This window comes from Trifolium pratense, linkage group LG6, assembly GCF_020283565.1.
Source record: "Trifolium pratense cultivar HEN17-A07 linkage group LG6, ARS_RC_1.1, whole genome shotgun sequence".
NCBI classification, from domain to species: domain Eukaryota; kingdom Viridiplantae; phylum Streptophyta; class Magnoliopsida; order Fabales; family Fabaceae; genus Trifolium; species Trifolium pratense.
This window is the reverse complement of record NC_060064.1, coordinates 25,125,884-25,135,761: the sequence shown is the minus strand read 5'-3', so window position 1 is coordinate 25,135,761 and position 9,878 is coordinate 25,125,884. Positions and strand designations below refer to the sequence as shown.

General features: G+C 32.3%; 2 protein-coding genes across 2 annotated transcripts; both read left to right on the top strand.

Annotated features, from left to right (window-relative positions):
- The first annotated feature begins 218 nt into the window (after nt 1-218).
- On the top strand, nt 219-3,413 carry LOC123889996. The gene is made up of 2 exons (XM_045939533.1): nt 219-424; nt 3,006-3,413. The coding sequence occupies exons 1-2, from the start codon at nt 229-231 to the stop codon at nt 3,236-3,238; spliced, it is 429 nt and encodes a 142-aa protein (XP_045795489.1). The 5' UTR covers nt 219-228; the 3' UTR covers nt 3,239-3,413.
- Nucleotides 3,414-6,378: 2,965 nt separating this feature from the next.
- LOC123891975 (putative UPF0481 protein At3g02645) lies at nt 6,379-7,974 on the top strand. Its single transcript, XM_045941833.1, has one exon. It carries the CDS (start codon nt 6,379-6,381, stop codon nt 7,972-7,974), a length of 1,596 nt encoding a protein of 531 aa, XP_045797789.1.
- Nucleotides 7,975-9,878: the final 1,904 nt, after the last annotated feature.

The window sequence follows — 9,878 nt, the reverse complement described above, 5'->3', positions numbered from 1 at the left end:
TGATCGTTCGATTTAAACTATGCGACTGATATCGTTTTAAGTGACTTTATAATTGCATTAATATAAACTATCTGATCTATAATTAATTGACACGATTTAACACAATGTAATAACCGTGTGAAAGCCGACGACAACTAACCTCCATCAGGAAACTAGGCTTCAAAATATTATAAATAGAAGCAAATAATCTTGGTTATTGAACATCAAACCAAGGGAAAGGGATAGAGTATGTCTTCCCTCCATAATAAGAAGCGGGAACGCCCTTATGATTCGGAAGATGATCACCAACCAAACAATGAGGTACGACTAGGAGTACAACACAAAAAACAACAACCAACACGCACTCCTCTTTTCTCCATATCTCCGCACAGTGAAGGAGGAACCTCAAACTCCAATGTTACAACAAAACTTAGATCAACATCAAGTGAGTTTCAATATAATCTTTTATAATACTTATACATACCCTTATATCGATATTGAGATATGTTTCTCTTTATTTCTTAAAAAAAAAAAAAATTCAGTCAAAAAAGAAAACATCAATCTTCATCTAAATTTTAGGGGTGTTTTGGCTTTTATTTTGCTGGGTTGGAGGTGATGTAAATATGAAGATTAATTAAAATGAAGGTTGTTGATTGCTGGTTTGACTTTTTTATTAATTTTGAAGAGGGTTAAATGAGATTTTAGCCTTATTGAAAAAAGAAAAGAAAAGAGTTTTTAGTCTTTAGTCCTTAAAAATAAAAGTGTGATATTTTCATTTTTTTTTTTCCAAATTATTTCGGTCCCAACTATAATTAAAGAAGTCAATTTCGTCTCTATCACAAAATAAGTTTGTAAACAAGTCGATTTCGTTTTATTTTTCTTCTTTATTTATCATTGAAGCAACCACCATTTACATAGATATATCATTATAAATATATTAATCTATGGTACACTCTTTGTATATTTGTTTGTATATGTTATAGATCTTATTTAATTTTGTTTACCATAGTTATAGATCTTATTTAGATTTGCAAAGTGTTGTGATATAATGTTTCAAATTTTCAATGTTGAAATTAATATTATGGATCTTTTGAATAGTCTATCCGATTCTTAATATAAGATAAATTTTACTTCTTTAGATTCATTGAGAATGTAATATACATAATCTATAATATGAACTAAATACATTAGATTTTCAATGAATTTAAAAAGTAAGGTTTCTCGGACATGAGGGATGGCAGGAAAACCCAAACCCGATAGACACATCCGAACTCAAACCCAAGTCAACGGGCGAAACCCGAGTTGACTGGTTTGGGTTCGGGTGGCACCCGAATATATGGGTGTGGGTTTGGGTAGTGATGAAATACAAAAGCAAGTATTTTCGTTATATCGTATCCACAGGGACTAGTGTGATATCAATTGTAAATACACAAATTCCATGATTCTAAGTATGGGTTTGTTTCGATTTGGTTTCGTAACACAAAATTGCGATAAAAGTGCGTGATAAACTTTTGAGATAAAAACTTGTTGGAATTGGATTCCATCAAATCATTCACATGTATCAGTTAACTATTGATATATATATTTCATTTACAAATCAATATCGTCACGTATTACTCGTTGATCATATCCGTGTCCGGAATATGTCTTGAAATTTATTGTATCTATTAACTTTCCGATGTCTCGAATCATTAATCGATAAAATAGCATTAAGCTCTAATACTTTAAGTGACTATTAAAGCTCAAGATCTATGTCTAAACTTTGAATTTTAACAAGTGATTATCCTACCTTTGATTCAAATAACATATGTCTATATCATTTAAATCTTTTAATAAAAGCATGAAAACAAGGACATCACTAATATTGATTGATAAATAAAACACATATAGCAAAGTTAAACTAGATTCATGATCATAATTCAATTACATCCAATCCCAACAAAAGAGATTTAGCTATGAATAGCCATGATAAACTTACAAAAGAGTGAAGATGAGAAGGATTGAAAAACCATTGGGCTTGATTTCTCAAGTTGTGTGGAATCCACCTTCAAAACCTCACTAACAGGATATATCTATGAAAATAGTGTTTTTCTACCTGATATTAACTAACTTGATATTTTACAAAATGATCTGAAATGCTATTTATAGACTTCTGAAATAGGCCTATTCGCTACGCGAATCCGTGTTCGCTACGCGAAGAAGTTGCTTAGTTGAAGAGGTTTGCTGACACGTGTATTTAGCTGTGACTCATCCTTTGCTCGCTAAGTGTTCGCTGCAGCGAGCTTATTCGCTGCATGCTCGCTGGTGCTTCGCCAAGTACCCTGGACTCACTGCCTTTGTTCGCTGCATGCTCGCTGTAGCGAGTTTGTTCGCTGCAGGTTCGCTGGGTGTTCGCCAAGTACCCTGAACTCCCGGCCTTTGTTCGCTGCATGCTCGCTGCAGCGAATGCTTCAGAATTTTGTTTCTTTTCTTAGTATCAGCATGAACCTAACAAAATGGTTGGATTTGATAATTCTTGCACAATTTCTTAGTACATACTATATTTACATCAAAAGTGATTTATATTCCAAGGATTTGTTATCACAATTCATTCAATAAGTGCTTTTTAAACATGTATTTTAACCAATATTTAGCACTTATCAGGTAGTATCAAACCCACATCTGAAACTCATTCACCCACCCGTTTATATATTAAATTACCGATTTACCCCTATGTATTATGCTACATTTTGCATTTTATCAAATATAGTTCGGGTCGGGTTTGAGCAGATAATCAATTATGCGTGTTCTTGTTACGGGTTTCGGATTTGGGTGAAAAACCCGAACCCAGCGAGTGTGGGTGCGAGTTTCATTTTCCACCCGAACAACATTTGAGTTTGGATTTGGGTGACACCCGAATATATGAGTGTGGGTTTGGGCAGTATCAAACCCGTGTCCATGGCACCCATTGTCATCCCAAAATTATCACATGCATGCATATATATGGATTTTCTAACCATAAACATTTAATGAAATAAACATTACAGGGGAATTGGAGTATCCATTAAAGAGCGATATTAGTGTAACTCTGTTGGTGGAAAATGGAGAGTATAATCTGAAACTCACAAGTGTTCCAACTGACAACAAAATGACAAACCATGCACACACCGCAGCTATGTTGTTATCTCAAGGAGAACTTCTTTGCAAACTTGGACATAAATTGCTTTCTGATTTAGGAGCACACCATGAATCTAAGACTTATAGAATTTTGGACTTGTAATTGTCATGCTAAACAAGCACGTTGTTGTTTTATTTCAATCCTTTGTTTTTGAGGTTTCAAAATGTTTGTTAGGAAGTATCTTGCTTCTAATGGTTCAAATGAGATGCTTCTCCACCACTACACTATCTATATGTGGAGATCATTGTATTAATAAATTCTATTACCTTTTAACCCACTTGGTTTGGTCCGATGATATTGGCTTTCGTCCTGAGAGTGTGCTCCTTCTTAAGGTCTCAAGTTCGATCCTCTCTAAAAAATCTTTTATATTTAATTTTATATATAGAAAAGATATAAAATTGATCTTGCAATTATGGTCAAACAACCTAAAGAAGGGCTATAGTCTCAAACAATTCATTTGGCATTTGACATTTGTCTCAAACCAACCACCGATAATAATACTCCTTCCGTTTCAAATTACTTGACGTTTTAGAATTTTTTTTTTCAAATTACTTATCGTTTTGATAATTTAAGCTTATATTTTGTCTATTATACCCTCATGTAAATTCCAAATATTTAGAAGTAGTTGTTGAAACTGAAAATGATTTAATATATATTTGGAAAACTAAAGTTTTTTTTTGTACATAACATATTAATTTTTTTTGGTACATAACGTATTAAATTTATTGGAAAGAGAAAGTGTGTGCAAAAAACATATATTGGTGAATTAAAATAAGGGTATAATAGGAAAATAAGGTGCAAAAATACACTTTCTTAATTTCTTATTTTTTTCTCTAAAACGTCAAGTAATTTAAAAAAGAGGGAGTAAGAATTAAAATGAGAGCTACTCCAACAATTAATTATCCATTTGGCATTTCTCTCAATCTAACCACGGATAATAAGTCATGAATTTCCAAAGCCACAATTAGGGGTGTACATGGATTGGGCAAATTCAGTCGACCCGGTCAAAACCATCCAATCCAACCCAAAAAAGTGAGTTGGGTCGTGCAAGTGGGTGAATATGGATTTCAAAAACGAAAAACGCATAAAAAATATCGGATTTCGGATAAAACCGGACCCATTTTTTATGAAAATAAAAAAGATTGAATAATTTTTATAAACAAATATGATAATTAATCGCACTATTTTTAAAAAAAATAAAAAAAATTGAATAATTTTCATAAACAAATATGATAATTCATCGTTTAGTCATTTGATATTAAAAAAAGTAAAAGAAATCATTTGGATAACACACTATCCAACCTGTAAATTAATGGGTTTACATAAAAAATGGGTGATTATTTTTTATAGTGAAAAAACGTTACACTATCTTTAAAGAAAATAGAATGGTTGAGTTATTTTTATGAAAAAATATGATGATTTAACAATTAAATATTTAATATAAAAAATAGAAAAATAAATTGTGTAACCCACTATCCAACCCGCAAATTAGTGGGTTTACCCAACCCACCCAATGTTATAACGAGCGGTTATTTTACTAAACTCAATCCGGAGTACCCTACGTGGTTCGGATTTTGGTTTTGACCAAACCCAACCCAATCCGGCCCACGTACACCCCTAGCCACAACCACAACACATTAAAACGTGTTCTGCCCAAACAATGTCAAAATCATAAAATTAAAATAAACAAAATATTCATTTTTACCGTGCTTTTTTATAAGTTTCTTTCCACACGCTTAATGAGTTAATGATGTAAATGTGTAAAATCAATGTAATCAAGTGTTGGTCGTCACCAAAAGTCAAGAAAACTGTCACTGAATGTTGAAGGAATTTGAAAAGTCAAGAAAATATAAAGAGTGAACCTGCCCACGACCATGTGGAGCACACCAGGGCCGTGGTAGGCTAGTCAGAGAGCTACGGTCGCGACTGAGGCATTTGACAGTTTTTGTCTTTTCATTCCAGTTTTAGATTTCCATTATATATGTAATAAAAAAATTAATTTTTATTTCTTTAAAAATCCTATTATTTTAGAATATAATTTAATATATGAGAGTTTTTTAAAAGTTATTTTAAAAAAATTATCAACGACAATTTGTCTTATATATAATAGTTTTTTTCTCGTATGTAATGGTTTATTTATTTATTTTTTATATTAGGAACAACATGTCATCTACATTTTTCTTTTTGATTTACAATCTGTATCAAACCTATAAAACCTTATATATATTACACAATCTCCTATTAAGCTGCCATCTACATTGACTCTTCCTTACTGTGCAAGCCATTTATTGTGTATCACGCCATTGTATGTGTACCCATGTTTATGCATTCATACACTAACTAACCAATGTGGAATGGGTGGGATCTTGTCTGATATGTATAAAGTCTTCCATTTATAATATAATATAATATAATGTGAAAACTACAAATGGGTGAGATCTTGCCTGATGTGTATAGTCTTCCATTTATAATATAATAATATGAAAGCTTATACAAAAGTTTATACAATTTTTTTAAGTAGCTTAATCATTAGAAATTTCACTCTTAAGATGGATAAATAAGATGACCGAGATTCGAATCTCAACACCGTGCATATATAATGTAATGTTCTGCCAATTAAACTAAGTTCACGGAACAGTTTATACAATCTATTAACTGTTGAATTGATAGTTTATTTCATATCGATAATTTATATAAAATTTTATTAAAATATAAAATTACTTGATATTTTATTGATACTCATTAACTTAACGCCTTATGCGAGTTTATTGATCTATAAGATATCTTTTTTCGGTCTTTATTATAAGCAACCAATTGACAACATATTTAATATTACCATTAACTTTTTTAATCTTCGTAATTTTCTAAAAGGGATCTTAGATTTTGGGACGAATGTAATATTTAGCAGTAGAGATAGTATTGTGTTTATAACAAATTTTACCGTAATTAAATTAATCTGCTCTATGCAGAGTTATTGGTGGTTGTGAAGCACGAACACCACACATGACACGGACATCAACACGTCAACACTAATAATAATTTAAAAGAATGACATAATTAAATGTAATCATAAGTGTCGGTGTCTTGTTTGTGTCCAACACCAACAAACATGTGTCCGACACGGCTAATCTGAGGAGTATTTGTACTTCGGTGATTCATCGGTGGTGCCATTGACTAGTGCCATTAAATGTTTATTAAATCCATCCCCTTCTCCTTTCAAAGCAAAAGCCCAATTGCAAGCCATGGCCAGTACTCAAACAGTAGAAAATGAAACCCAGATGATGAATGATTGGTTAAATTCTATACAGACATTGCTAAAATCTGTAGACCACGATTACATTCAATCATGTAGCATTTCTATAGTTCCAGAAGAACTCAAAAACTCATCAAACGAAGATGCTTACATGCCAAGAGTGGTATCAATTGGACCAAGATTCAAAGGTAGCAGAGAAGATTTACTTCTCATGGAAGAAGTCAAATTACGTTCAATGTTATCTCTCTTACACCGCGCCGGAAAGGCAGGCGAACCCAAGACATACTTACAGAAATGCAGCAAAGCAATATGGAAAATAGATAAACAAGTTCGAGCTAGTTATGTTTCCAATATCAAACTTGAAAACACCGAACTCGCGAAAATTATGTTGGTTGATGGTTGTTTTTTGTTAGAGCTTATGATTGCGAAAGGAATGGATTCTCACCTACCAAGTCGTTTGAATCCGCCCGGTCCTGCACCGGAAGTACTAAAAGATGAAGATGTTTTGTCTGATCTAATGTTGCTGGAAAATCAAATACCTATTTTAGTACTTCATGAATTGTCTAAAATTCTTTTCCCGAATGTATTTGATCCAACAAGTAGGGAAGAGAGGGCGACCGTAATCAATAATCTTGTCTTGTCTGTCTTTTCCTACTCTCAGGTTTCGAATCCAGAAGCTCCTCATGTTCTTGATCTTGTTCATTTTTATGTTAATAGTAGGAAAAAAGTTGAGACTGAAAATGTTGAGAGTCCAGATAATCATGTAGTAGGCATTACTGAGAAGAATCGGAAGTTGAAGCTGAAATTGACGCGATGTACTTCAAGGCTCGTCGCTGCAGGGGTAAGTATCAAAGTTATTGAAGATAATAAACATAGGGGAATTTCTTGCTTTGGTTGGATGAGGAATTTTTTTGGTGGCGGATTTATAAAGCTTGGCAATATGCTTGTTGTGACTGATGAAATGGATAAACAAGTGGATGAGACAGCCGATGAAGAAACGAGGGGTTTTAATTTTGAATTTAAGTTTGAGAAGGGGAAACTCGAAATTGCAGAGCTACATATTACAAAAACAACGAAAGCAAAGTGGCGCAATGTAATTGCTTGGGAACATCATAAAAAGAATTGGAAGAGTTCTTCTTCTATGGCTTCTGGGTACGAGAGTGGTGATGAGAATCTGGTGAGTACGTCTAGTCCAAGCGGGAAATTTACTTTGTCTAGTTTGATTTTCGATGGTTTGATTTGTTGTGCGGACGATGTGAAGCTTCTGAAAGAGAAGAATATTATCGTTGATCATTTGAAGATGAACGATGAGGAGTTGGAAGAGTATTTTCATACAATGTCATTTGGAGTTGATCGCGCAATTGTTGATTCTAGTTATGTTAAAATGGTTGATGAATTGAACAATTATTCGAAGGCGTTTTTCGTGTTGAGGATCTTGAAAATTTTGTGGCATCTTTTCAAGTTTCGTCTAGAATGGCTAGTAAATTTTTTGAAACAAAACTATAACTTTGTTGCTGCATTGGTGGCTGTACTTAGTTTGGTTCAGACTGTTTATACAATCTTAGCCTATTATTTAAACAAATAATTCAGTTCTATTTTATGGGATTTATCTTTAATTTCTTGTATGCTTTCTGTGCTTTAGCTTGTTTGGAATGAAAATCCATTGTTCACTTGTTTAAACAATTTGAAATGTAACTTAATAAGTGATTTTCATTCTGTGTAAATTCTACTCGAACTGAATTTCTTCCTTATTATACAAAATTTAGAATATTACAATGTTCACCTTAAATGATTTGTTCATTCACTAACAAACTAATCCCATCCAAATGCATACAACCTAATACATATTTGTGCATGTAAATTTAATAAATATAGGTTTTGTTGTACAAATATGTTTATTACTGCTAGATCAGTAAATCATATCATATTTTACTTAATCAAATAATAAAATTTATTGATTAAATAGTAAAAACAAATTTGTGCATGTATAAGACTATCAGGGCAGCCGGCCTTGGCTCTGGACAACCAAGCCCACAACAATGGCCTACTCTGGGGAGAGAGCAGGTGATAGAAACAGGAGTTTGTGGAAGAAATGAATCAGGTTGTGCCTCGCGCAGATGGAAGTAGCTACACTCAAAGATTTTCTGACTTCTGATTTCAAGACATACTCAACAAATTACATATAGTCATATACACTAGTAATGAGGATGAGATGAATAACTCAATTGGTTGAACTAGATGAGTTAAGGTTAAAATGAGTTGGATTTTCAAAGTTTAAGTCCTAACAATATGTTAAAAAAATTAACATACTAACAATTTATCGTCACTCAAAACCACTTGGGTTGGTCTGATAGTATTGGTTTGAAACTTGGGAGTAGGATCCTCTTAAAGTTTCAGGTTCGATTCTCTCTATTATCAATTTAGGTGAGCTAATTTAGCTTCTTCAAAAACAAAAATTATCGTCACTCTATACACCAGTAGTCGTCACTCCTCTCAAAGTCGTTGACATGGTTAGTTGGACACCATTACTGATTTCTTATATTCATTTGCGCATTTTATTAATTTTTTTCTCTTTATAATCGGATTTGTTGTTGGTGTTAGAATAGAAAATATTATATTATTATTTGTTGAGAAAATATCTCTATAGTTAGGTTTGTTTATTCTTAACCCTATAATTAAGAGATTTAGTTTAGATTTAAATATATTCACTTGGTTATAAATACCAAGATAGTCATACTATTTTATTATATAAATAATATAAATAATGTAATTAGATCATTGTCAATAATATTTTATGTTGCTTATTATTTTCTCATATTCTTTCGCCTAAATACCTAAAATTCAACGGTTGGGATAAAATTACTTATGAATATTACCATACCAAACAACCCACCCACGATTACATTAGTTTGTTGTTTTTGCTTTTTAATAATTGAAGATTTCATGACAAATTTAGTCATTGACTTGGACAATTATAGAAAATACAGTCTCTCTTCATACAACGTGTAGAATCAGTCTGCTATGATCAAGATAGCAATTAATCTATAGAAATAATACTATAAAATTGGAGGATTTATTATACTGTACAGTACACATGTGAACTGGTGGTAACCGGTAAGATATTTGTAGTTCTTCTATTAAAATAGTATGAGCACAACTTCTTTCACTCTCATATATAAAAAAAATTTGTTTTTTAATTTCATTCAATAAATAATATATTGGCTTAAATGTAGTTTTGCGCCCCTATTTTGATTAAATCGGACTTTTACCCCCCCTGTTTTATAATTTTTTGAATTTTGCCCCTCTAAAATTTTGTTTTTGAGTCACAACTTCAAAGCTTCGCACACAACTCAATTTGGATCAATAATTCACCAAACGGATATCGAACTGACCGTAATCGAGTTATCGTTCCACAGATTCAAACCCCACTAAATTTGGAGTTACAAAAAGAGATTAATTACCGTTTTAGTGAAGGTATGTCCCCCAAAA

Bases quoted from the DNA above. Each gene is read 5' to 3' on its own strand.
- LOC123889996 (XM_045939533.1), top strand. From the start codon at position 229: ATGTCTTCCCTCCATAATAAGAAGCGGGAACGCCCTTATGATTCGGAA. The intron at 425-3,005 runs GTGAGTTTCAAT...TAAACATTACAG, and splicing joins AAAACTTAGATCAACATCAA to GGGAATTGGAGTATCCATTA.
- LOC123891975 (XM_045941833.1), top strand. From the start codon at position 6,379: ATGGCCAGTACTCAAACAGTAGAAAATGAAACCCAGATGATGAATGAT.